The sequence below is a fragment of the Onychostruthus taczanowskii genome, unplaced genomic scaffold (genome assembly GCF_017590055.1).
Source record: "Onychostruthus taczanowskii isolate IOZ18803 unplaced genomic scaffold, ASM1759005v1 scaffold37, whole genome shotgun sequence".
Taxonomy (NCBI): domain Eukaryota; kingdom Metazoa; phylum Chordata; class Aves; order Passeriformes; family Passeridae; genus Onychostruthus; species Onychostruthus taczanowskii.
In genome coordinates this window covers 6,425,752-6,453,380 of record NW_024501126.1, presented here as the reverse complement: position 1 = coordinate 6,453,380, position 27,629 = coordinate 6,425,752, and the positions used below count along the sequence as shown (strand labels likewise).

Here is a 27,629-nt window from a genome sequence, read left to right as displayed (position 1 = left end):
TCCATTACAAAATGAACAAACACAAGATATAATCCTTTCAAACTTGTTTTTCAAGCTGTTTCACAGTCATTCACCAGGAGCTGGAAAAACAGGAATCCACAAGTGGACTGCACCACTGAGAATGTCCTGTCAACAGCAGACCAGTAAACCCAGTAAGTCTTCCAGCTCAAAATACCTTCCTGTTCCATCACCAGACTTGCTGTGGCATAGCCCTTGCTGTATTTCTGCTCCTTAAAGACCATGACTCAGTATTCCAGCTCCATGAGCAGTGGGCATGCACGAAGGCATTCAGTCTGTTATCTTGCTAGGATAACAAGACTAGCGGCTCAAGAACATTCTCAGCAACTACCTTCAAATCAGGTCCTGCTCTGGGCAGGAGACACCTGCCTGGGCTTTTGAGCCTCTGCTGCTCTATTCTTCTCCAGTTCCTCTGCCTTCCTCCGCTCCTCTTTTAGCTCCTTATACCTCCACTTGGGAATCTGCAGATAGGGGTCCTCCTTGGCGCTGCTTCTCCTCCTCGCCTTTTCTGGCTGGAAGGTGGGTGGAGGAGCCTTGCTGACACGGACTTTGGGGATGACAAACCCCGGCCGGACGCTGCTGCGTCGAAGCAGGTGGAGCGGCAGCAGGCTTGCTTTCCTTGTGGCTACTGTGGTCACTTGGGACATCGCCATGCTGATGGGCTGCAGGCTGGCTCGACGCTCCTTCTTCTTGGGGACCACGGTGACTTTGGAGTTCTGAAAGAGCTTCTCGTAGCTGCTGACGTGATCTTTGTCTTGAGACCGGATCTCCTCTGCTCTCTGCTTCCTAAGGATTTCCTGCACTGCCAGTCTGCGTTTCCCCACACAAGGTGGGCTGCCTGGGCACACAGTCCGGCACCCCAGAGCAATGAAGGGACTTCCCAAACTTGTTGTCACCTTCACCATGTGGTCGAGGACCCCATCCTCTTCTGGGCCATAGAAAGACCGGAACGAGACAGCTGCCCTTACACACTCAGAAATCTTCTGCAAACAGCTTTTTGGCTCTGCAGCCTTGGCAAGAAGTTCCTTCATTTTTGGCCATTCTGGTTTATATTGATCAGAAAACTGTTCTGGGCATGGCCTGTCCATCAGCTTCTGCATGACGAAGGCGGACTCTGATCTTCCTGTGAAACAAGCCCATTCCCATGAAGTCAGTCCACGGCTTGGGTCAGTTGCATGAACATTTGCCCCTCAAAAGAAAAACAATTAGCATTAATTAATTGAAACACCCACATTCCTGTTGCTGTGATCAGAGATTAGTCAGGCAGATCCCTACAAGAAAATATCACATAAAATACACAATAATATTTGGGCCAAAATTAATGTGCAATAAGGATAGATCTGGTTCCTGACTTTATTGACTCCTTATTTATTTAAAACAAGGTAAAAGACATTAAGACTGCATAAATGAAATTATCTTAAAATTACAAATAATGAAATAATGAATTTCACCTGCATTTAATCTTGACTGCTATTTTAATATCCGTTCACTTGAGCTTACACGAAAAGAGTTACAGATATGGAGAGAGACAATTCTCTACAAAGAAATCCTTCCCCATATAGAATAGTGAACTTTTTACTGGTCACTTCCACTTGGAAGAAAAGTCGTAGGCTAATGATCACAAGCTCCATGAAAATATCCACTCACTGCTCACTAGGGGTTAAAACAGCAAATAAAAATAATGACTTTCTTAAAAAGCATTAAAAATGGGGAAAAATAGAAAGCAAAAAAAGGGGCAATAGAGAAAACCACAAATGTGCAATTCATGCTCTCTTATATCTGAAAGGACCCTGCAGAATTAGGAAATGTTGAGAAGATGGTAACAAGGCTAATCAAATATAAGGAAAGTTTCCATAAATGTCAGAGTGGATAATGGGTGAGACCAATGGGTGAGTCTGAACCCAGAACAGCTGTTCTCATCTACTTGAGATTACCAGCCCTAAGGAAATAAAGTAATTGTTAGCCAAAACATTCAGGAAAGTTTCCATAAATGTCAGAGTGGATAATGGGTGAGATGGACCAATGGGTGAGTCTGCACCCAGAACAGCTGTTCTCGTCTACTTGAGATTACCAGCCCTAAGGGAATAAAGTAATTGTTAGCCAAAACATTCTGTTATTGCTAAGTGAACCAGCCATAAGAGGCAGCTAGGATACAGGCTACACAGCAGAGGCTTAGACATTTGAAGTGTTATGTCCTGGAAGGAAATTATTTCAAGTGGCCTATCCTCCTCCCATTCCCAGTTTATGATCTTTATCTCTCCAATTCTGACATCTGTCCCCATCACCATTCTTTTTTTTTTTTCCCCACAAATTTCAGCATATATGATCTTTATCTCTCCAATTCTGACATCTGTCCCCATCACCATTCTTTTTTTTTTTTTTCCACAAATTTCAGCATCATTTTCCATCTTTGCATTCCTTTTGTTCACTCCATCTTCCTACAAGACCCCACACATTGGCTTTTGCCCTTGTTCTTCACTCTTTTGTTTTCTAGTGGAGTTACCTCCGGGGCACTTGGGTGCTTGAAAAGAGGATACAAGAGTATCACCAGAAGCAGGCATCCTAGTCTGCCCCATGGTATCCTTTACAACTTCTTTTTTACTGTACCCACATTCCTTGGCAACCAGAAATTTGCAGGGAAGTCCTCCCATGATATTAGGGGCTGTGGGTATTTGTCAGTGAGGGTGGCATGTGCTCAGTCCTGCTGACAGAGAAGAGCTCTGAAAAGGACAAAGGAAGCTCAACTCCAAGTGCACCTGTGGAGGAATTGCTGCAGAACAATGAGCAGCAGCAAGTGGTTCTGGAAGGTGAAGTTAGCAGGACACTTTTGCAAACAGCCAGCAAATTACAGCTGGTGAATGCTAAAGGATACAAAAGACCTGTCAAAAAACTGGCTTGGTGGCACCAATTAAAAAGAATCTCAGAGACATGTCAAGGACTTGGCAATTGGCACCATGTCCTATGCTTCACATCCAAGTGATCCTGGGCACACACATCTTGATGCTTAACAGTACATGGGTGTGAAGGTGAATGAATTAAATCAATGGGAGAATGAGGGAATACTCTCTGGTATCAGGCAGACAGGTTCTTAAACTGAAAATCCTTTGGTTTATATTCTGCCTTTGAACTTTGACTGATCTCAGAGGGAGCTTTGCACGCTCCAGTCTGCAGACTGTTCAGCAGATCTGTTCCCTGGGACAGGCACGGGCACTTTGCCCAGCTGCCTTCAACATACTGAGCTCTGCAACATTTAGTCATGGTTTACTCATATCTCTGTCCCTGCAGATAGTTTCTGGGTTTCTTGATAGAGTTTAAAGCTGGGATACAAAGAACACTTGATTTATTGAAGGACTTCTTTACAAATTAAGGACCATTTTCAAACAGCCAACACAAAACTGACCTACAGATCTTGTCACAAAAGTCTATCCTATTGCTTCACAAGAATGAGGTGCCCAGATATCTGAGGAAAGGACCAGATAATACTGGTAATGAGACTGTTACCAGAATACTGGTACAAAGAATAATAATAATTTTTTTTTTCCACCTGGTTTATCTTGGAGACAGCATTTCAAACTGGAATAAGGAGGCGTTGATATAAGGAAAAGGAACCACAAATCAGTTTCTGATGTGTTCAGTATAACCTTTCCTACAAAGGACGTTTTGTCATTACAGGAAAATAAAGGCAAAAAGAGAACACGGGGAAAGTGACAAAAACCTCAGCTTTGTTAAGTTAGTTCCTAAGTCTCTGAGAAAATCCCTAAAGAGAAGATGCTGGAGACATAGATCAAGAATGGATGTGGAAGAGGACACCCTAAGCAAAATAAGCGGATAACAGTTTAAGTGTAATTTAAGTGAAATTTGCAGAAAGGACACTTAGAGCACAGCAGGGAGTCAAGCATAGGACACGGACTGGAAGGCAGAAAGGAGCCAAAGAGAAGGAAGGAATCAAATCTAAGAGTTCACAAGCTGCGGATTTGAAGAAAGGATTGCGAAATCTCAGAGGCAGAATGGTTTGATGAAGTTCATGACTGCAGAAATTACAGATAAATCAGTGAGGGGAGGGAAAAAGACATACCAACACATACCTCCTGCTTCACTAACCTCCTTTTGAGCCTCCCTACCCAAACTTCCTATCTTTGAATTTCTCTCATCTCAGCTAGCCTTTTTCCCTGGTCCCTTCTTAACACTTGCCTGAGTCTGAACTCCTTCCCAAAAGAGCTCACAGTGACTGTGGCAAATTATGTGGAAATTGTTTCCTGGATGTACACATGGCAAGGAATTAACACAGGAAGAACAGAAGCTATAGAAATTGTCTTCAAACAAAAAAAATTAATTCTCAGCTTGTAAACAAGCAAGAGACAGCTGCTTACCATTATCTTCAAGAAAAAGCCATTCCAGTTCTGATATGGTGCAGCTGTGAGAATTTGGAGCCAAGCAGTTCAAAAAGACCAGTGTGAGAAAGTGCTCACTGGGGGCTCTCCACCTTTGCTTGGGGGCTGCACTCAGCTCTGGTCCTTGTTTGGGCTATCCCTGTGCCCTGCTGGTCTGGACCCTGACCCACTGACTTAATTTCTTGTTTGACCTCAGACCTACCTTGTCTCTATGAACTTGCCTTTGTCATCATGGACCTGCCTAGCAATCAATGCAGTGCTGCCTGATCCAGGTTATTGTCACCAGCCCTGCCACGTTCCTTAAAGGAGCACCTTTGCTGATGAGGCTGGTGCTGAGGCCTTGCTGTCACCCTTGGCTCACCTTCCCCTGAGGAGAAGCCCTATCTTTCTGACAGATGGGTCCCCAGGTGTTTTGGAAACTCTGTCTCAGAAAACAACACTATAGAGCATTGAGATCCCAACCTACCAAGAGAAATCAATGCTGACTTTGTACCTTGAATCACAAAATCTCTTCTAAGGCGTGATTTACCATGGTTTTATTGATTTTCTGCACAAATCAGGAGACATTCCTGAACAAACTTGTCATTCAGCAGAATGCCTTATCTGGAATTTACATGAGTAGTCATGTCCCTTTGTGAATGTGATTGATAGCAGTCTTATTGAACTAATTGTCATTTCAGTGTAACTATAGCCTACAAGTTTTCTTTCAGGAATGCTGCACTTGCCACTTGCCTTGCTTTTCCTAGAAGTTTCCCTGAAGATCATTTTCAGCACAATTAATTTGAACACACGTGCTCCTTTAGGATATAAATATCATATTTTGTTAAGACTTCCCATCCTTTTGAGATGCAGAACTGGCATCTTGAGTTTTAAAGACGGGGCTGAGGAGGCTCAGGCATCTGTTACCAGCCAGATTTATGGGTGGTGTTTAAAGCCCAGTCTCCAGATCCAGGGCCACTCTGACAACATTACTAAAGCAGCACTGAGTTTAGACTGGAGATTACAGCAGGGCTTGACACGTGAATAGCAACCAGCATTTCTGGCTGGCTCTGCTGATGAGCGCTGGCAGCAGCGCGGTGCTGGCAGCGCAGCAGCCTGTGACAAACTGCCGATGGGAGACCGGGCCCCCCCTCACCTGCTGTGCCTCACAAACAGCAAATTCACATGTTCCAAGGGCTCCCTCTGAAAGGGCAACGTTATGGCCAAGTGTCTCAGAGTGCCTTAATCTTGTAGTGATTGACCTTGGCCCCCCTCCACGAACTCAAATTTCAGAAAGAGCAGTCACTTTGGCAATCCAGATCCGACCATCTGTCACACATTGCTGTTACCTCTTTCCCCATCTGACTGTGCTGAATCCATGCTAAGGCAGCTAGGGAGGTGAGTTATTTTGCTTTGCTGACCTCCTGCATTGCCATAAGTAGCTTGCCATCAGCAGAGGTCTTACCCAAGCCACTGAATGGATACCAGGTTTAAAAACCTCCTGGCTGTAACTCTTTTCTAAACACACATAACTGCTTTGTAGCTGTGCAAGTAGACCCACAGCTGATTATGGGTGTTTCCCCTCTAAGTTACCATGCATGTTTACATTTTAATATCAAATTTTGCTGGTTTATTTGTGAAATTGATTTTTTCACCAAATCTTTTAATAACTTCTTTTACATTCTTCAGCTCACTAGTACTTAATTGTTGGCACACACTCAGTGTCTCTTAAATCCCAAACTACTTCTAAATCCATTCTGAAAGGGAATTTGCCTCCTTCCCTCCCTCCATTTCACCAGACTGTGCAGTGCTAAAAAATACTCCGATATTAAAATGGGTGCAGGCAATTTACTTCACTTCCTTTGTGGCCCCTATTTTGAGCTGAAAATTTGAGGAACTGCAAGTACTCCCTGAAACTGCAATTTAGAAAATCAAAAGTATATTAACTCACCAGATCTTTAGTTGGTGGACGACCTTTGGTATCTTCACTATCTCTGATGGAAAAACAGGCTGATAAAGCTTTCTGTAGGCAAATTCAAGATGGAGGCTAAAAAAAGCCATTTTCTGTCTGTCTAAAGGTTTGTTGTCCCCAGTATTCTGTTTTCTTATGAATCACGGAAACAAGAAATGGCTATTCACATGCCAGAGGCAGCAACCACAGAAGTGAACTTTGATAATATTTTAGTATAAGAATCAGAATAACAAGTACTGAATTATGTACATAGATGAAAGGTTGTGAAACAGCTTCTAGTGACCCAAACAGAAAGAACAAGCTTCCCTCAGAACTCTAGTGATAATAATAGGTCATGACACCATAAGGCAAATTTGACAAGTCAGAAAATCATAGGATTGAAGTTTCATTTTAAGTGATGATTTATAACACTCAATGGAAAATTCTGAACTAGCATCTGCATGAAGTATATGTGAGTCCAGAAAGTGCATCTGTTTCTAGTGGTGTTCGAGCTATGACAGTAGTTGCATAATTTTTTGTCATAAAAATTTAAAATGAATGATCCAATTCCTAAGCCTTTGTTCCAGAGTAAGAGACTACAGAACCTAGCAGAAAATAACACACCAGTTACCACATCATGTTTTCTGTGTCATATCAATGTCTTGAAACTGGATATCATGGAATGAAGGATGGTAATATCACTATGCTTGATAAAATCATGTGACTTAAAATACTCTGTTAGACTCCTGTTAGACTCTTGTCTAACAGCAAAATCACTGAAATGAACTCCTTATTCAAGATCTCTCAATGAGATGGACCTGTAAGGCTCTTGATCTAGACAGTAACAATATTCACATGCCATTTGTTATTATTTCCACAATATTTAATTTGTGGTTTTATATTTGCATCTGAAAAACATGAATATACACTAATATAAGCTAGTTGTTAAAGTGTTATCTATCAGTTTATATACCAATTACTTAATATAAAAAAACCCATACAATACTGTGATTGAAAAATGCTGTATGTTAGGACTGCTCTTGTAGAGGCTGTTGCCCCTTGAGGGGCTTTCTGAGTCTCCTCTCCAGGACCCCTTCACCTTGCAATGCAACACAGCCAGAAATTCAACAGCAGACAAGAGCCAAGAGCAATAAACATAATTCCTGTTCTCAGATGTGAAGAGAGACAGGCGGACAGAGAGAGACCTGCTCATTCCCTGTGCCACAGCAGCTCCCTCCTTGCAGCAGACACAGACCTGGTGGTGCCCCATTGCTCATAAAGCTGGAGACCAAACTCAGAGCTGTAGAGGCATTAACAAAAATAAGTGACCAGATTTCCCACGAGTGCTCCCTGGTGGGATGTGGTCCCTACACCCAACACTCCTGACAGGAGCTGGAGCCCCCAAAGCTTTCCTGTCCCCAGCACAGTTCAAGGCAGAAATGGAGGTCTGGCTGTGGTCCCAACTTTGCACTGGCTGCCACAGATGGAGATGGCAGCACGTGACCAGCATGTCTTTCCCACCTGTATCATGGATGTCATTAACTTCTGTTCTACAAATTCTGATGATCCTGCTCCCCAGACTCTCCTGAAGACAATCAATCTCATCCTCAGAGCTCCAGGAGAGTTCCTGGATGAGGTTGTACAAGCAAACTCCTGCAGCATGTGCCTTCACTATGGCTTATTTAAAGGCTGCACTCATTTCCAGGGAAGGCTGTACCAGAGTTCTCAGAGCAAACATCACAAGAGCCAGTTTTCTTCTTGGTAGTTTTTAGATGGTGACAAAGAAGAAGAAAAGCACTTTGCATACCTGCCATCATCAAGGCTTTCACACATTCTGTTCGGCCCTGCATTGCAGATTTCATCAGAGCTGTGAATCCAAATGCATTCCTCTTTTCAATATCAAGCCCAGGAAAATAGTTCAACAAATAGTTTGTAATGGTTATGTGGCCTTTAAAGAAACAAAAAAGCAGAGAAAATGTCATACAATGCAGGTGCTGTCTCAAGGATAAACCAAAAATTTACTCCTGCAGGTCTGATAACTGGAAAATGCAGATAATTAATAAGATATTTTTTCTTTGTGTCCTCTTCCACTCAATGCAGTCATCAGCCTTAGGGTTAAGTGGCCCTGATTTTGACCAGAATATTGGGATAGGAGGTGGAAAATCTGGGTTGCCACTTTCTCTCAAATTGCTCTCCTTTCTGAAAAGTCAGTTTAAGGCAAGGGAATAACTGAAGACCAGAAATGGTCACTTCAAGGTTCCAAGGGGCCGCAGTTTCCTGACCCAGTGAGTATCACTGCAGAGGGAATCCCTATACCCTATGCCCCATCACCAGGGGTAACTGATTGCAAAGGTTCAGCTTTTTCCCTCCCCTGATACATTTGAGCCTTGCAATCATGGTGCTTCATTAAAAAGTGATGACTGCACATAGTTGTTCCAGCCAATAATCCTTTCAAACCATGCCAGGCCTGATACAAGAGAAAGGAATATTTTGTGTAGCATCCCACATTTTTATTTTTCCATCTGACAGTGTAAAGCCACTTGTCTACTCTCCTTCAGTAGGAAAATGGAATTAAATGTTCAGTTTTGGTAGTAAAATAAATTATTTAAGTTTTGTTTCTAAAGGCAACTGTTGTTGCCATTCATGTGCCTTGTATGCCAGGATAACTGGTGTCTACAAGGCTATACTGAGAAGCTGAACACATCTCTGGCTAAATGGTTGGAAGACCAATTAAGACACCAAATCTTTATAATTGGACTATCAGATGATTAGCTAGGGCCTTTATGACTCATTCATAACAGTTTTCCCTTCACTTGTCAATCATTTTATGATGCTTTGATGCTCTATAAAATAATGCCGTCTGTCAGGCAGCTGCAACAATCACAATTTAATTAGTAAGAGCTGTAAAAATAGTCTCTCATTTTGCTCTGCAGACCAGATGACTATTCTGGTCGTGATGTATGCCATTCAAATTCATCTAGAAATGTTACTGAAGCAGATTATAATTCATACAGGACAATTTTAAAAGTCTGTAGCATCACATCTGGTATAGATTTAATCAGCAGCCACTTTGCACCAACACAGTCCTCCATTCGCTTTGAAAAGCAAGTTAAGAAAGTCTTTACCAATTAATTTGTGTTGCAGGTGTTACTCTTTCTCTCCTATATTTTTTTTTTACTCGGTTACCTTTCTGCATAACTGGAGACTCTCATGAAACCTGAGCAGATGTAGAGTTAATGCAGATGAGATGAGCAACTCCAGAGCCAGAGAAAACCAAATAAAAAGCTCCCTGTCCCTTGAGCAGTCTGATGGGAATGAAATATAACGTTTCAGCAAACCACAACAAGCTGAACAAAGCAAAAGTGAACTGTGATCAGGGCAGGATCAAGTGACCTGGTCCTGCTTACTCAATACAGAGATTTCAGCTTTGCTGATTCTGTGGCATAAAATCAAATCCTAGAAAGGAGTCAGTTGCTACTGGGAGAATCTTTGTGCCCAAATTTTTTTGCAGGACATGCTCTGATGCAGTGATGTTTAACATGTGTCTTCATGAAGGTTTTGGAACAGTTGAAATCCTGCTTTTTGACCACAGAAACCAGAGACAAGCTGAAACAAGTAGAAATAATAAAATGGAATATTTTTCAGCAGTTATTACATCACTAAAGATGTTCTTCTTTTTGCCAAAAATATAATTACAGTAAGAGATGTTCTGCAAATCTGGGGTGATCCTAAGAATTAATCCTGAAAGACCTTTCTTAACCAAAACACTCCAGGGGACTAGAAATGGCCTCAAATGAGACAGAAAAAAAATACCTGCAGTAAAATAAGAAAGAAAATTAAGAAGTTTGTGACTCACAGAAGTTTTGTGTCTCAGGGATTACCAGTTTTAATCTGGAGGATCTTCTGTCCTCTGAGGTTTGCTTCAGATTTCCAGTTCAAACAGATATCAAATTCAAAGCAAAACTTAGAGCAGCCAAGTTTTAGTTCAAACCCTGTCATAGGCTTTTGATTTAATGCCATAAAGTTTGCTTTGGTTCTCCTGTGTCTGTGTGAACAAGCAGCCTGTACCTAATTTATAAACTGGGTGAGCCTCCTGTGATGTAAAATCTGCTATGAAAGCCCTGTGCAGCTCTAAAATAAACGAGCCTGGGCTCAGCCTGTTTGGTGATACTGAATTCAAAGCAGGCTCTTGCTGTTTGCAAGCCAGATCTACTTCCTACCAGAACTGGCATGCCAAGGGCTCACTTCTTCTCCCTGAGAGCCATATTTAGAGATCAGCACAGATGTCTGTAATAGCTTAATTCATTCAATTGCTGCCACAAAGGAAAGGCCTATAATGATGACAATATTACCTAATAATGTGTGTAATACAGGCAGAAGGATAAGCTGCAGAGTAAGGAAGACCCTTTGTCAAATAACACCTCACTCCTGAACTGTACCTGCAAAATGCTGTGTTTGGCCTGCGGGTAGCAAATGCTGCCTCACAGATGGATGGAACCAAAGACACCCAGAAGGCTTTGTCCTCTGGGTGTTTTAGGTGTTCGTGTTCTCATGTCTTTCTTAATAAACAGAAACTGGGATAACTTCCAATTTTGTGTTCCCAGCAAGGCTCCCAGACTGGTGGCTGTAACATAAAACATCTATACTTTGTAAACGAATACAACTCCCTCTGAGCACCAGTGCATGCCAATGACTGTACCCTGGTGTAGCTGTGTCTCCATCAGCAGCAGAACTGAGAAAAAAAAAAAAAAAGTAATTTTCCTTCTTTTCCTTTTCCACTTGTTATTTCAATCCCATGATTGTATCACTCTCCCTTTTTTTCAGCATTGTCCTTATAATGATGTTTAATGATTTTGCTTCTGCTTCAATAGCATTGCCACCTGTTTCTGGGCACCACCTGCTGCAGACTGCGATGCATTCTGGAAGGCAAGCTCTCTTTGGAAAGGGATATAAGAAATAAGAAACATAGAGAAAGCAGGCGAACAGACCAATTTTCCAATGTGACATTTACACACAAAGCAGAGCACTTTGTGATTATTTTTCTGTACTAATAAGCTTGTTAAGACAGAACTGCTTTTCACTGATCCTTCCAACCTGTCTTTCTCTGTTCAGCCCATGCAGAAAAGTTCAGCCTTGGATACTTTTGTTGGAGGATGAGAATCTCAAATTATCAAAAGCAATATGAGGAACTGAATTCACTCATCTTCTGAGACTCTAGTTGCTCTTTAATTTAATCCTATTTATTTCAAGCTGATGCTCATATTTGAGCATAATGTCTGGGCACTCATGAAATGGCATAAGCAAGTGTGGATTTTAAACTCCTAAGCACAAGTGAAGAGACCTCTCTGTCATCTCTTTTGGTATCTATACCTTATAATGCAGATTCAGACTCGAAAACACAAGGAACAACTCCTCAGACCCACACATTTTTTCCCATCCAGCTCCTCTTTGGGGTCTGGCCATATATGCTGGCCCACCTGGCAATGGATCATAACAAAAACTGCAACACTTTCTGAAACCTTCAAGAACCATCTCACAGATACATGAAATAAGGTGCATTTGCTATTAGACTTTCCACAGCAAACCCCATAGTTTTGGTATAAATAACAGCGATCTCAAAATAATTTATTTTGCAAAAGTGTGATTACTTTCACAGCCTAAAGTTAACCCCTCCCCCAACAAATAAATTCTCCACTAAAGGTGAGCTTTGCTTTCAGGTCTTTATAATACACTGCTCAGTGTCACTACTTAACATCCAGCAATAATTAAGCAGCATCTATTGCACTGTAACTCCTCTGGTGGCAGTGTTAGCCTCACAGTAATCTCTATTAATGCTACAGCAGTATCTTGTGATAATTAATTAAATAACTGGTGTAAACCCTGTAGCTCAGGATTAGCACAGGCAGGGGAAAACATCCAAGTTATTGGGGGTTTATATAATTTTCTGTTGACTACAGTAACTTCCAGTTGCTTTTGGGATCAATAGCAAGTACTGGCAGAGTGTCAAGTCAATGTCAGCCCGCTGGATTAATTGTGAGCTCATTATCATGAGTTATAAAGGTCAAGAAGGAGGCAGTGTTAAACCTTTTTTAGTTCAAATTTATATTAGGGTAGATAAATAAAAGTAAATTAGTGTTTTGGGGACTTTTCCACCTTCTTTGGAAAGCTACTGTACTCATGACTTTGCTATGAATGTGGTCACAGCTCTTTCTTCCAGTATTGAAGATCCATCTTGCAGGAACTTTCACAGAATTCACGTTTTGGTACAACACAAAGCAAGGCTAGGTACTACCGGGAAATGTCCAGTGGCACTATTACTAAATTGGCATGGAAACCGAACTGCTCCAATCTTCAGACATGGCTTGTAAAGCCCATTGATAGTCCCTGATGGAAATTTGTTCCCTTCAGGCAGCCAGTGTCCAGGAGTGAGGACTATGTCCCACGAGCTCCCACAAACATCCCAGACCCTTCACCAGTCAGCAGACATGATAAAGGCCAGCTATGCATTTCCTTGTAAAGTGGCCGCCTTTGCAGAGTGCACTTGAAGGATGCAAAGGAAACCAGAGATGCAGAGCCAGGCAGCCCCTGAAAATGCTTTTAGGCTACGAAGTGATGGCATCCTTTCTTGGAGAAATTTTTCCTGATTTACATGATTTAGCACTTTGTTAATACTCGTTAGAGGAAACTAAACCTTCCCTTAAAGATTGAAGCACAGCCCTTCAGTTTAAACAGAAATAATCAAATTATTGTTTTCTAACTGAACACTGGAAGGAAGGAAGGAAGGAACTCTTCTGGGAGCTTCTCTTACATCTAAGTGATCTGTTACACTCGTTCACTGTATATTACCATGCTGGGTGGGATAAAAGAAAAACCTTGTGCTAAACTCCAGCCTGCATGGGAATTAACATGGTCGATGTTGATATCAGCTGTTACAAAAGGATCATTGGCAAACCCTAAATCCTAATGAGGTTTTTTTACTTTTCAGCTGTGGAGTGGATGAAGGATGTCTTAGCAGATAGGGTATTTCTTAATGATGATGTGTTTTCCTACAGCCATCAATTCCTACAGACCCTCTGAGGTAGGTGCAGCAAGTATGGGAGAAAAGAACTAATGCAGCACATTACATGTCCACAGTGTTCAATTGTTGCTTGCCAGAGCAAACATTGGAAAATCAGCTTAAAGGAACAAAGCCCTACAATGCTGCACACTTGGGATGATATTTTCTTTATTTTTAAGTTAAAATAATTAATGGCATCTACTAAAAATGTATAGCTTTTACTCCCTTAATCTGCTGGACATATACTACTGTAGATTAAATAGTTAAGGAAAATCACGACAAACCTATTTGGGAGTGGGCCTGGCTGGAATTATTTTACACAGAATAATTTCTTTCAGGGATTTGAAAAAAAAAAAAAATCCTAAAATAAAGCAGCCTAAACACACATTCCTCCCAAGACCCTGCATGTAAGAGGTGATGCAGAGAGCCTTACCTGCCTGTGCAGCTGTAATTAGAGCCGTGTTCCCTTCGTTGTCCTGCCAGTTCACATCAAGGTGAGGGCATTGTGCTAAGGCTATTACAATATCCACATAGCCTTGGTAACAGGCAATGATAAGACCATTCTGTAAGCAAAATACAAAGAGAGACTTAGGTTTGCCAGACTGAGAAAAGTTCACTGAAGAAGCTTACTAGACAGCTGTTTAATTTTTTTTTTCTTACAGACTGAAGAACTGAAAAGGTACCAACACAACAAGTGATCACCTCCAGGCACAATGTTCAGATCCATACACTTCTTTTTATCTCTGCCCTTTGGCAAGTAATGTTTGATACTCCTCATAAATACCTAAGAGGGTAGGTATTACATTATGCTACATGCAAAGTAACTGTTTATAAATGGCTTATGCTTATATGGCTATATACTCTATACCCAAATGAGAATAAATCTGATTTTATTATATAATAAAATGAACCCAGCAGGTAAGATGAACTGGACCTGCTCTGAATATTAATTCTCTGAAAAACAGCTATTTGTTCCATGAAGGGAAAGTGGTAGGCAGGAGTTGTGTTCATACTGCCTGTTGCTATCTTTAAATAATTCAAATTTCCCATTAGAACTATGCCTCCTTTTTTTATAATCATAAATAAAATTAAATAGCTTTTAGAGGTCCTGTTTAATGTGTTTTGTGACAGCTGGAGGCTGTAAAATTTCCAGGAGGAAGCCAAGCCAGGAGGTAAACCTTGTAACTACACTTGGTACCCAGATAGTGTTTCACTCCACAGCAGCAAACTGACAGCTTCCCTAAAATACAGCAAAATACACTTGTCATTAATTAAATGGAACCATAGTGCTTAATCCTGGCTGCTCTCTTGGCCACTAGGATTAAAGCCATTATCTCCAGTCTTCAGGATTGCTTGGGCAGCCCTCGTTCATCTGCCTGGGGCTGATGGGTGTAGGGGAGGGCAGGCGCAGATAAATCAGCGCTTGCTCCTGGCTGCCCTCAGTGTGCCACTCAGTGAGCCTGAGCTGAGCGTGAGCATCTGACTGCTCAAAAGATGAGGGCAGAGACACAAATCTCAAACTGCCTGCTTACCCTGCCTCCTGAAATGCACTCACACAAAACACTTGCAAGGAGAACCTGGTTATGGAAACAGAATGGCCCCCCCGACTCCTCCATCATTTTTCTCTTGCCTACACATTCTCTTTATTTCTTCTCCCCATGGACATTAAGAAGACAGAGATGTTCACCAGATGACAACTGTGGCTTCTGATTTATTGTCATCTTAGCTAGTTAGCTATTTATTCAGTGTCCTGTTTCACTGTTGTTCTGTATAGTTCTCTTGGCTGAGGTGGCAAACACCTTCACTGAGGTACAGGAGCGATAGCTGCTCTTCAGGCTGTTCACAGGCTACGTAGGCTATTTCTCAATTACATCGCTCAATAAAATAATTACTCTGCTTTCTTTTGTTCTCAATTCACTCTTGCCCTCAGCATGAAGCAACAGCTACCACTCCTTTATAAAGGGCGTCTTCATTTCCTTGTGAAGTACCTGTAAGACTTCAAAGCCTTCTATTGAAATTGTACAGAGGATTCTGCCAAAAGTCATTTATTTTCAGCCTTTTTTTTTTTTTATAAACGTATATACTTTCCTGGTGGGATTGTACAGATTAATCCAAGTTTTACCATAATGTAAGTTTTTAGCTTTTAAGAAAAATGTGTCAATGTCCATTTTCTAAGGACTTGAGCATTTTTTCAATTCTTTAATAATTTAATTTTTCACCTGATGATCAGGATATAGGTCTTTACAACAACAAAACTGTGCAGATTTAAAACACCATGCAGTCATTCAGTAAAATGTCCACTACTTATGATAGCAGAAAATTAAGTTTACAATTGTTTGGAGACCAAAAGCTTTCTACAATAAGAAGAGAGATTCTATTGTTCACTGAAAAGAATGGCATTTTTGAAGATAGTTTCAAAAAGGCTGTAAGAAGAGTATCTATCACCTCTAATGAAAAAAAAAAAAACCCTACTTCACCCTATATATGGTGAATATTTTCACAGTATATTTTCACAGATAATTTTTGTGTTCTAAAAATAGTTACCAGATGCTTAAAATGTTTGGTGTTTTTTGTTCTGTTTGTAAAAGCGTAAAGTTAAAATATTGTAAAAATAGAGTAAAATATTGTTAAAAATTTATACCAAACATTTCTGGGGATTTTTTTGGTTTTTGGGTTTTTTTTGGAAAGAGGTCTTTGTGTTACAGTATGGAGGGATTTTGTCCTGCTTTTAGTGGACAGATAGGAACTAATGCATCTAACACTGGCATTCTGATTTCAGCAGATACAAGACACAAATTATCTTCAAATCAATCAAACTCACTCACCATTCTGTGTTTAAAAACCAGAAGGATTACTTAGGTGTCAACATTTTCTGAAGTTTATTTTCCAAAGATGCTATCAAAGATTGCTTGCTTAAGGATAAAGAAAGGCAAGAGAGAGCAGCAGCTTTCCGAGGGATTACATGAGGCAGTAGCACAGAAAATCATCCTTGAAGAACAGTTTTACAAACCTGAAGTGGGCCAGATAAGAGTGTGAGAACCCAATATTCGGTGGAGTGTATGCCCAGCAGTCCCTGGTTGAGAAGCAAAACAAGCTATGGCATGAGAAAATAAAAACAAGACCCTTCTGTAATGCTGATGTGGATTTTTTTACCCTTTTTGCAGTTCTATGGGAGGTGAGTGAGAGACTGCTTGCTGAGGGACTGCTTTCCTTGGCATAACCCTTCCAAACGTGTTAGATACTGAAATGGGGTGCAGGAGGCTGCAGCTTTACTATGAAAGTAAAGCTTTCATAGTAAAGCAATAAACTTCTGGATTTGTCGGTTATTTCCCAAATCCTCGTGCAATGATACAATGATAATTTGTGTTATCAGGTTGGGAGTTTTTTTCCTATTTTTTTTTCCTTTGCATCCGTTTCCGACCCTGTCTATATTCTGCTTGCTGAAAGCTAGTACAAACAGATCAGCCAGCATGTGAAATCAGTCACTATCAAAGTGACTTAGTCTAGAATCTTTAAATTCATATACCAATAAATACTTCCATATATTAAAAACTCCTTCAACAGTCTCAATTAATAACTGATACAAAATCGCCTCCAGCAAATTGCCTTTTGAAGAGATCAGTAAAGCAGTAGCCTGTATCACAGCAGTGTGCAGGAAAGTAGAGCTGTGCACTTAATGTCTTTTCAAAATCTAAAATAAATGAGTTTTAGTTAGAAAATACTGAACCTGAACAATCTGGTTACCCTGAGAAGAGAGATTACATTAATATTCTACCAAAGGCATCCATTATTCTGCTCCTCATATGAAAAGCCACAGTGCAATTATGAAATGGTCAGTGTACATGAAAAAAAATGTATTTTTTTAAATTGGATTTTGCCATTATTTTGTCAGTAAGATCAATTCTCAGAAGTACTCACTACTTGTGAAGGCTTTAGGAGAAAAAAAGATTGATAATTCTTCAAAGAATATTCTCTGCCTAAAAGGACTTTTCTCCTTCAACAGCACCCTTTCCCCTCTCTTCCCTTCTGCATATCCTCAAAAACCACTTATTTTAAATAATAATAAAACTCAAACTATTCCCATTAATATATAGTAATAAACATCAATTATTAGTGTAACTGTACATATGTCACAACGTGTAAGCACAGTATCCTTGCTTTTCAAGGATACTGTTATCTGACTTGCTCTCTCCTGATCAGTGGCCAGAGTTGCTGCCCATCATTCTCCCAGAACAATGAAACAGATCCTCTGTGCATAAGAGACTTAAAATATGAAACAAGGTTTACAACAGATCCTATTTCGTTTTTCAAGTACCATGCAGAGGCCCTGTGTGACAAACAAGAATGCATGAGCCATCCATCACACCAACTACATTAACATTTACTGTTGTTTTTCCACAGAAGGGGAGGTTGAAAGTCAGCTCAGTAATGGTTTTTTTCCAAGTAGAAGCCACAATACTTCCAGGTGTTGGGGGCTCTATCTTTCCTCTGGTGAATATCTGGCATTACACAGATTTATTCCTTTATAAAAAAGCTTTCCCACAGCTTTTCTGTAGTATATGATACATCTGATTTTTTGTGTAACCAGCACAGTTTTGAAAGATACGCCTTTGTTTTGAAGCAACAGAAAAATTAACAATATTTAGAATATATGACAAAACAGTCCCAGATAAAATACTTGGTTTTTATATATCCTAATAACTACTAAATAATCCCAATAACTAATAATAAAATAAGAAAAGTATAACTACTTTTCTTATTTTCTTCTCACAGTACACAAATTAACGTAGCAGGCATGGGACTACCTGAAGTTAATCAGATGTTGCAACACCTTGCTCAAGCACTGAATCTTCTGATTCTGTTTAAAATTATAATTTTCCATGTGCCTTTGATTTCATGCAAGACTGGAATACTGCTGCACTATGAAAACAAACTCTGTTTTGCTCAGCTGTGTTGGCTAATGACATAATAACATGTCTGATTAAGTGAGCTCATGGATATCCCAGGAGACAATTTTATAAATCAGATATTATGACAAAATTACTGATGAATGGCTATTTGTATGCTAGATCATTACAGGTAATAGGGATCACAAGAAATACTTAAGGATCAATATTGAACTCAAGCCAAAAAACAAGGAAATCAGATACAGCATGCAATTAATTTAGCTTTTAAAAAGTTCTCTTCAGGCAACTTATTTTCCACCAAGATGCTGAGAATGAAAACAGCTTATTATAGTTTTTTGCCAATAACCCCAGAGAAAATGAGTCTGGCAAAAGGCTAAATTGGTATTACCCGTTGCTCTCCACAAGCATTGCAATAAACAACTGTCCAGTTTGCTTTGCATGCATCTGCAAGTACTAATGACAATTCTGCAAGGCTGGTTTACTAGCAGTGATTAAAACCACATGTAATTGAACTAAATGAGATAATGATTCATTGTAATCCATAATCACATACAAGGACAACAATGAAAATTAAGTCTAAGTTAAAAACAGGCTATTTAAAAATATTGAAAGTAGTAGAAATGAAAGAATAAAAAAGAATAAAGGAATAAAACATTGTGTTGAAGCATTTTCTTGTTGATTCATTAAAATAATAATTCACGTGTTTTATATTTTGTCTTATACAAAACTCACACTGTAACAGAAGTATATATATAATCATAATTATTCTACAAAGAAAAAAAAATTAAATCAGGTCATGTATTTCAAAGCAAATCTCCCAAAATCATTTCAGGGTAATTCTGATAATTCTGATCTCCAGTAAAAGCTCTGCAACCATGTGAAACTTCACTCTAACAGAGATTCTATGTTTATGTTTTATTAAAAAAGAGCAAAATGTAGCACTGAGCACCATGATCTTCTATATACTAATTTTTGTGTCATGCACAAAACCTTCCAGTATAAAAATGGCAATCTGAGAAACTTTCAAAAGTGGCTTGAGCTTGTTTTATATTTGGTTTAGGTTGATTATTTCAACAGCAACAGAGATGAAGTAATTATTCAGGTCATCAGTCCTGCGAGAAGCGGTGTTTATGTGCTACAGAAATCCATCAAGCACATAAGCCCTAATATTATCTGCAGAAAATAATTTAGGCTGACCTTTTAAAGAGAGGACTGCCAGCAGCTTAGTCACATGCACATTTGTATTGGGAAAGTGACAAAAAAAAAGAACTGGAAAATTGAATAAATTTTGTCCAACAGTTTCTTGATCAAAACTCCACATGCCTGGAGGGGGAGAGTGAGGAGAGGTTAATTTTGCCGGGGAAAGTGATCAGAGAAGTACAAAAGGGTATCCAAGCATGGATGGAGTGCCAGTGTGAAAAATTCTCTGCCTGCTCTGCAGAGGTGCAGAGTAGCCCAAAGCCTAATCCTGTATCCAAAATCGAGCTCAAATGGCACTGCCCCTGCCAGGGCCTCAATACCCAAGGCACAAAATTGCCACCTTTGCTTTGCAGCGTTATGAGCACTTACAGATCCATTTCCCAGTATGGACTGCGCTCCACTCCATAAAAACACAGTCCAGTCCGTGGACACACTGATGATGACCCATCGTTTTTCTGCTCCAATTTTTGGGATGTGTTCAGCTTCACTTATTTCATAAACACCTCTTCAATCAGTCAGGCCACATGTCTTTAAGGAAAGGTATATGTATCATCTCTGCAGAAATCCTTGCTTAATCTATTCTAATCCAAATCCCCATGATCACCTCTAAAAATAGTCCCAGGAAAGTTTGTTTTACTATGCCTGCAAAAGCTTGCATTACACAACAAAGAGAACCCATGCCACTTGTGTAATAAAGCAGACAACAGGAAAAGGTAATAAAAATAGTGGGATTTTCTTTATTTACTAACATGTAGGTCGTCTGTATTAGTTTCAGCATCACTGGTGATGCAAGCAGCTGGCAGAAACCTCAGAAGTAACTGCTAAGAGCCCTAAGGGACTTACAAGGCAAATAAATAAATGCTGTGAGAGATATTCCAGTGGGTGGGATATATAAAAAATACGTGGCAATTCTGAGAGATGCTTATGAGATATTAACCCTTCTCTACTTTTTTTTTTTTTTAATAATATCAAGATACATAATAAAAGCAAATAATTCAGTAGGAAATCTAAACCCCATGAGCTGATGGGGACCTAGGGGTTGTGCACTGTTCCACGGGAGGCCGGAATATGTGCCCAGCTCCTGCACTGCACCACATATCCCAACACCAGCCATGTGGCTCCTTTTGACACAGCTTTCTTGACCAAAGTCGGAGGGAAAGGACAGCTGAAGAGATGATCTTCAGCCCATGGGAAGCCTGATGAGAGGAGAGCAGGAGCGTTACAGCAAAAATAGTGATCCTTCATTTCTCCTTGCTCCTGCAGGGAGTTCTAATCTTCCCAGGAGGCAAAGTCCAGGTAAGACAACATCCAGGTCCTCAGAAGCTCTGCACCTCATCCTGCACCCCAGGGATGCTCCAGGAGCTGTAGAGGGTGACTTCTCTCTCACATTTCTTTATCTGCTTCATCTGCTGCCACCTCTCACCCTGCATATTGCCACCTCTCACCCCAAATCACACCATGTCCAGGGGCCTGGAGGGCTGATGAAGCACAGAAGACATTTTTGGACTGTACATCCTGACCAGCAGCCTGTGGTGGCTGTCACCTCCTCTCTCCATCACGAGAGAAAAGGGCTGCTTTGTTCCTGGCTGTATCGCATCCTCTGGACAATCATTTCCATGGCAGAAGTAGGCCAGAAGCAAAGGACACAGGATTACATCTAACACTGGGAACAACCCTGCAGAAAAAGTATGAGCCAAGGGATGCTGTGCTGATTGAGTGGAAGGAGGTCTGGGCTGCATTGCCAGCTGTTTTCCTCTGACTTATGCTGACACTTGATGACACTTCTTGAAACAGCAGCAATTGGATCTGTTATCACATGAAAAATCTTCTGCTGCTCTTTCCTCTGAACCTCAGCTGGAACTGAACACGTGAACAAGAACCAGCAGCAGCCACAACTACCTTGGGCATATTTTAACACTGAGATGCTTGAATTAGGAAATTTAATGTGATTCCATTAACACATATGTAATAAAAATAAAAAATGCTCAAGATGTGAGCAGATATACATATTCATGATCAATATCAATTTTGTTAAAATACTATATTACTTTTCAGTGCCAGCTGGTAAAGGATTAGGAATCTACTCATCAATCTGAAGTCCAGCAGGAAGAAGTTCCTTTGCTAGTCACAGCTGAATGACGTGCAACAAAGCAATATACAGAAACAAGAAGTTTATATGGAAAGAGAGGAAACTGGGATCATTGTCCCACAAAGTGGTATTTGATGTGGGTAATCAGTCCAAAATAAAGCTTTGCAATGTATGCGAGATCTCTGGTCACAGCAGAACTAAACATGGCATAATTTTAGAGAAGGACTAAGTAAGGAAACTTTAGGGAAATACTGCTTAATACAAATAATATATCCTTCAAATGAACTGACAGGTCATCTAGCAGAACTTGCTATCATTATATATAAGATAAAAGGAAGTTGTATCAGGATTCAATAACATGGCAAAACAGGCCAGAATTCCTTTTTTGAGAAAGGGTTCTCTGTTCTGTTTATGAGGTGCCTGGCTGCAAAGAACAGAAAGTAGTGTGGGAAAATGGTAGGGGAAGCAACACAAATTTTATCAGATTACATTTCATATTTTAATTTTATTTAGACTGTCATGTTGGGTACAACTAATAAATAGTGATGGTCCCTGATAAATAATGCAGCATTTACTAATCCTAGCTTACCTGTTTGTACTGCATTCAGTAACAAGTGTCAGTACTGTCAAATGTTAGTGCTAAGATTTCATAGTGTTGGTGGTAGTAACACAAGATCCATAGCAGCCAAATTTACACAGTCCTCTACATTATGTCTGTTTTGGCATCAGTGCTAAATGCAGGACATTCTGCTTTAAAAAAAGCAAGAGGTCTGGCTTCAGAAAAGAATGTAAATTACATACTGTGAGGGTGGTGGGGCACTAGGATAGGCTCCCAGAGAAGCTGTGGATGTCCCTTCCCTAGCAGTGTTCAAGGCCAGTTTGGATGGGCCCTGAGCAACCTGGTCTAGTGGAAGTTGTCTCTGCCCATCGCAGAGGGGCTGGAACCCAGATGATCTTTAAGGCCTCTTCAAACCTAAACCATTTTGTGGTTCTGTGTACTGAAATTTAATGAGGGGGTCCTGTTATAAACTCTGAAGGCATTTCTACCACAAATCTCATGTCTTTACTTCGAGGTGCTTTGAACATTGGCAACCCAAACCATTAACTGCAGAGGGCTGGGGAGGCAATGTGACAGACTCCGGCCAGCATCAGGGTCCTGCTACAGCAAATGGTGAGTGGATTTTAATTTCATTCCTTTTTCTTTCACTGGCTTGATATGCAGCGCTTACAAAGGCTCTCAGTGGCTGGAAACCATTCTGTGCACAAGGTTAATGTATTTCTGGGTGCTTAAATGAACAGTACCTTATTGTGCTTTGCTTGGAACAGCTGTTTCCAGCTACCGATAGATTCAAAGGAGAAAAGTGCAGACTGCTTCCTCTTGAGGACACCTGAGGCTGGGATCACCTGCTGCTTTGGCTATTTGCTGCACAAAGCTGCAGTGGGTTTGGGCATCACTGGAAAAAAGAGTGTTTGTAATAAAGCTCAAACTATACCTTTTGTGGATATAATTATATGTAAAACATTTTTGAGAGTCTCTCAATTGCCAATTACTTCAAAATCCAATGTCAAAATTGTAACCTTCCCAAAAATTCTATCACTGAAGCATTTTGTTTACTCTATTTTCAGAAAGACAAACCTCCTGAAAGGTAAACAAAATGATAGTCAAAGCTGGATCATCTAACAGCATAACCAGACCTGGTGTGACCTGTATGCAGTGCACTCTCTCAGTATGTAAGACCTCTGGGAACATTCAGACACAAGTTTAGATGTGAACCTCAACTCCTGTGCTTGACATACTCTGCTGTCAACTTCTCTCCTTGCCTTTAAATATATGTACACCTTCATACACACTTAGGATGAAAAGGAGAGTTTACATCATTTAAAAAGCATTTTGTAGGGCATTCAGAAGCCATGTGAAATGCATTGTGTGCACTGACATAACTCTGTCAAAAAGAGCTCCCTTTGGCTTTAAAGCATATGATCATGTTTTAAAGTTCCTCTCTGTGTTTAATAGATGCATTTTCCTTTTTGTTATGTTCTGTCAGATGCAGGCAGGTTGTAGTTGAGATCTGTGGCAAGAAATTTAATAGAGTGTTTGAATGCATAGGTTTTTTTTCAGGAGATCTCTCACAAAATCTTCATAAAGATAAATTTCAACTTGACACTGAGCAAAAGATGAATGTACAACCTTTCATGCCATCAGAATCTACCACTGTATCTAATCCATGTCTTCTGTAAGGAATATTTTAAAGCCCCCAGAACATTTTCACTGTGAAAGTCTCTGAAATGACCAGTGATGAGCTTGCAAGCACCCTCTTGTGGCAGTAAGGTACTGTATATTTGTTTAGGAAAGACCTTCCCAAGAGGTTTCCCAAGTTTTCCTCCAACTCCTGTAAATTTATTTTGCAACTGTTCTTCTGAGTCTTTTGGTTGTGAAATCGCACCAGACCCAAACCTTGTAATGAAAGAGCCCAGGAGCAATTCTGTCCATCAGTGGCTAATCTGCCACTGGGGGAAAAAACAAATTCAAAATCCCAACCGACTAAAAAACCCAAAAAACAAAAAAACAAAAACCTGAAAGCTCTTTTTCCTCAGAAGAAAATCATCTTGAAGAAGTAAAGTACCCATCAGGGTGGAATCTCTTCCTTGCAGAGTCCCTATTCTCACAAAGAAGAGCAACTGTACAGCCTTCTTGTGACTCCAAAGAGGGGAGCTGAGCACACACTACACACAGTGCTGCACAATCAGGTGGAACTAGATGAGCTTTAAACTCCTTTCCATCCCAAAACATTGTGTGATTCTATGATTCAGTAATACCACACACAATAGTGTCAGCCTATTTCCTCACCCTTTGATCTAAAGAAGCTGTAAGAGCACTAGAAGCTCAGTCTCCGTATCAGAGAGCCATTTGACAATGAGTTTCGTAATGGCATCAGTGGAAACGTAACTCCCTCATTTGCATCTTCTTCCCAACTAATCCTGTGCTCCACCTCTTGAACCTCATTGCTTCCTTTTCTCTAGCACTTCTAATAATAACCCTCCCTCTTGATCTTGGATCTTCTAATAATAAGCTTATTGATCCTGAAATTGACCCGAATGGGCCAGGAAAATGTGGCAAACTTTCTTTCCCAGTGAAAAAAAGACATGGGAAAAGGACCAGCTGCCCTTGCACAGCAGAAGGGCACATATGTCTCAGATGAGAATATTAGTATTTCCCCTATAGGAGTCACCTTACGTCCTTTGTCTAGATGTGCTATCACATAGCAACAGCCAAAATCCTCTTTTCAAAGAAGAGGATAACATGATGGTAACAACAACCTTGTTGCTGATGGAAATGCAAGGTTAATACTAATGTTCAGAAAGAAACGTGTGTTGAAATATTACTGGTAGATATAAAAGGGATTCTCCACCTGGACCAGCCATTACTATTTTACTTCTATCAAGCAGAGATCCCACTGATGGGTTCTCACTGTCTTGCCTCTTCAGTTTATCACCAGCTACTGCAAGTGACAATGGTTCTTTGGCTATCAAAGTGGCCAGGTTCTTGAAAGCCCTTTTCATTATGCTTTCCACAATGAAAAAGTTTTCTTCGTCTAGGTTATGCTTCTGGATTTACCTAGACTAGTTTCCCACTCATTTATGCCTCTTCTTGTTCTTTCCCTAGTTGTAACAAGTTAAAATATTTTTTAAATTTTTTTTTTTGGATGCATAAATATAAAAAAAGTCTCCTTTGTTTAATTGGAAAACAAGTGGTTTTGAGCAACAGATGCATCTCTGCTGAATGGATGGGACTGTTTTTCACTCAGAGACCTAAAGTGGAGTTTTGTGTGTGTGGATTAGTGTCAACTCTTGTGATCCTAAAAGGTTGCAATCCTGTAATCCTACGACTCTATGGAATGCAGCTGCTGTGGAATATCACAGATGACCATGAAGGCAAAAACAATGTATTTTTATAGGTAATATTCCTAGTATTCAGGCCTTGGAGGAAAATACCACAGTTCCTGACTTCATAGGAAGTTTTTTACTCTTTCCCACCTATGCATGGCTTACCAGTAGCATTCCACAAACAGTGCCAAAAAGTGAGTATCCATAAAAATAAAAAAAAAAAGGGGGGGGGGGGCGAGGGAGAGAGAGAAAAGAGGCACTAAAAACTATTTTTTTTAAACACAATCTTGAAAAATTCACAGTTTCTGAATCCTGGAGATTTTCAGTTCTGGGTGAAAGCACTACCTTCAAACAAAGTATGCAATTTTGCAGTAATGCATGGTTCACAAGCACTCTAAATTTTATTCTCATTGTTTTCATCTTTTATAGCTGTTAGAACCACTGGTGACTGTGATCACATTTTAGGTTACAGCAGAACACATGACCTGTGTTTCAGTAAGACCTCTATTTTTTATGTAAATGTTCTTTGGTCAAGGGCAAACAGGGCTGTGCTCTTGTGACTCACACCTACAACGTTGGCTCTGTAATGTTCATGGCTGATTAGAGAGCAAGGACTCATACTATAAAACCCATAAACTTACAATCCTGTCTATTGAAGTAATAAAGTAACTGATAGGCAGCACACAGCCACTGGAGAGCAAATCCAGCATGCCTCAGGCTTCTCATTAAGACACGGTTCCTTCCTGAAGGTTTAGCATCACCCTGTGAAAAATACATCTATTTAAAGAAAAGGCAGAATTACAGTTTTGAAAGATCAGAGACTAGCACTTGGCTAAACCAAGAACACTGCTGCTACTGGCTTGCAAGTCCTAGTGAATAGCTTCACATTAATTTAGTGCTGTATTTAGGGAATAGGCTCATCCACCTTATTAATCTGCAAGAGGCTCAGTCTGGCGTTTTTTGTTTGAGAAATAACACGCTGTGATATAGAATCAATCTGCCCAGAGGGACATTTTTTCCTGAAAAATGGTGAACGACTAGCTCACTGGTTTTTTATACTCAACTTTTTAAAAATCATGAATAATGTGATTCAAAAGCAGGCTCGGGGTTTGTTGTTGGGTTTCTTTTTTTTTTTTTTTTCTTAAGTGTGCATTCCCATTTTAAGTTTCCCTTTTATTATTGCAGTTGGCTAGATAAGGATTCATTATAGCTGTAACAGGTAACAGATATCAGGGTGTGAGTAGACAGTTTGAGAAAGATAAAAATCATGCTTGAAATACCCAAGTGGGACACAGTAGCATCACCATCTTATCTGTCTCAAGTTAACTACAGTATTACAACTTGAATTTAATAAGCAAATGCAGCACATGCTGGTACCGCATGTCCTTGCCTGGTGGCAAGAGCAGAGTGAGTCTTTCCTCTTCTGTAGAGCCTGTGGCCACCCTGTTTATCTCAGCTAAGAGTCTAGCTCCATGCAATGAAAGGCAGGAAAGCATCTGCTGCCTCTGTGCTTGGATCTAAAAACCTAATCTTCTGATGAATACAACCCATTCACCTAAGTAATAAAGAAACATAGGGAGCAATTGAACATTAACATACTATTGAATCTGAAGAAGACAGAATTAAATATCTGGGGACAAAAGAGAGAGAAGCAATTTCACATCTATATTCAAATACTTGGAATTTCTAGAAATCACTTGCCTTTGTTAAAATAGCTAAATCATTATTACAATATATATTATTGTATTAATATAAATTACTTTATAAAACAGTTCCAGTCAAACAATCCAGAAACAATTCTCCTACTCCATAAAACTGGAGAATATGTAGATAACTGTAAGATATTACTAAGACAGGAGTCCAGGAATTCATATAAGTGGTCTGCTTTTTAATTTAGGGACCTATACCTATGAGAGGAATGGTAGACATTTAGAACACAGCTTTCTCAACAAATGAACAGTTTTTCCTGGAAAGAAGCACTCTACAAAAAAAAAACCTGATGGAGATTTCTCCTTTTTAATTTAGGGACCTATACCTATGAGAGGAATGGTAGACATTTAGAACACAGCTTTCTCAACAAATGAACAGTTTTTCCTGGAAAGAAGCACTCTACAAAAAAACCTGATGGAGATTTCTCAGAGCTGTTTGCAGT

The 27,629-nt window shown here is 40.1% G+C and overlaps 1 protein-coding gene across 1 annotated transcript in view; it reads right to left on the bottom strand.

Moving 5' to 3' along the window:
• Nucleotides 1-356: 356 nt before the first annotated feature.
• The window catches only part of ANKRD33B (ankyrin repeat domain 33B), a 43,777-nt gene continuing 16,504 nt past the window's right edge, over nt 357-27,629 (bottom strand). The window contains exons 2-4 of the mRNA XM_041411821.1: nt 13,830-13,959; nt 8,147-8,287; nt 357-1,207 (exon numbers count right to left, since the gene is read on the bottom strand). Of these exons, the coding sequence (XP_041267755.1) occupies nt 357-1,207; nt 8,147-8,287; nt 13,830-13,959 (1,122 nt within the window). The remainder of the gene's footprint in view (nt 1,208-8,146; nt 8,288-13,829; nt 13,960-27,629) is intronic.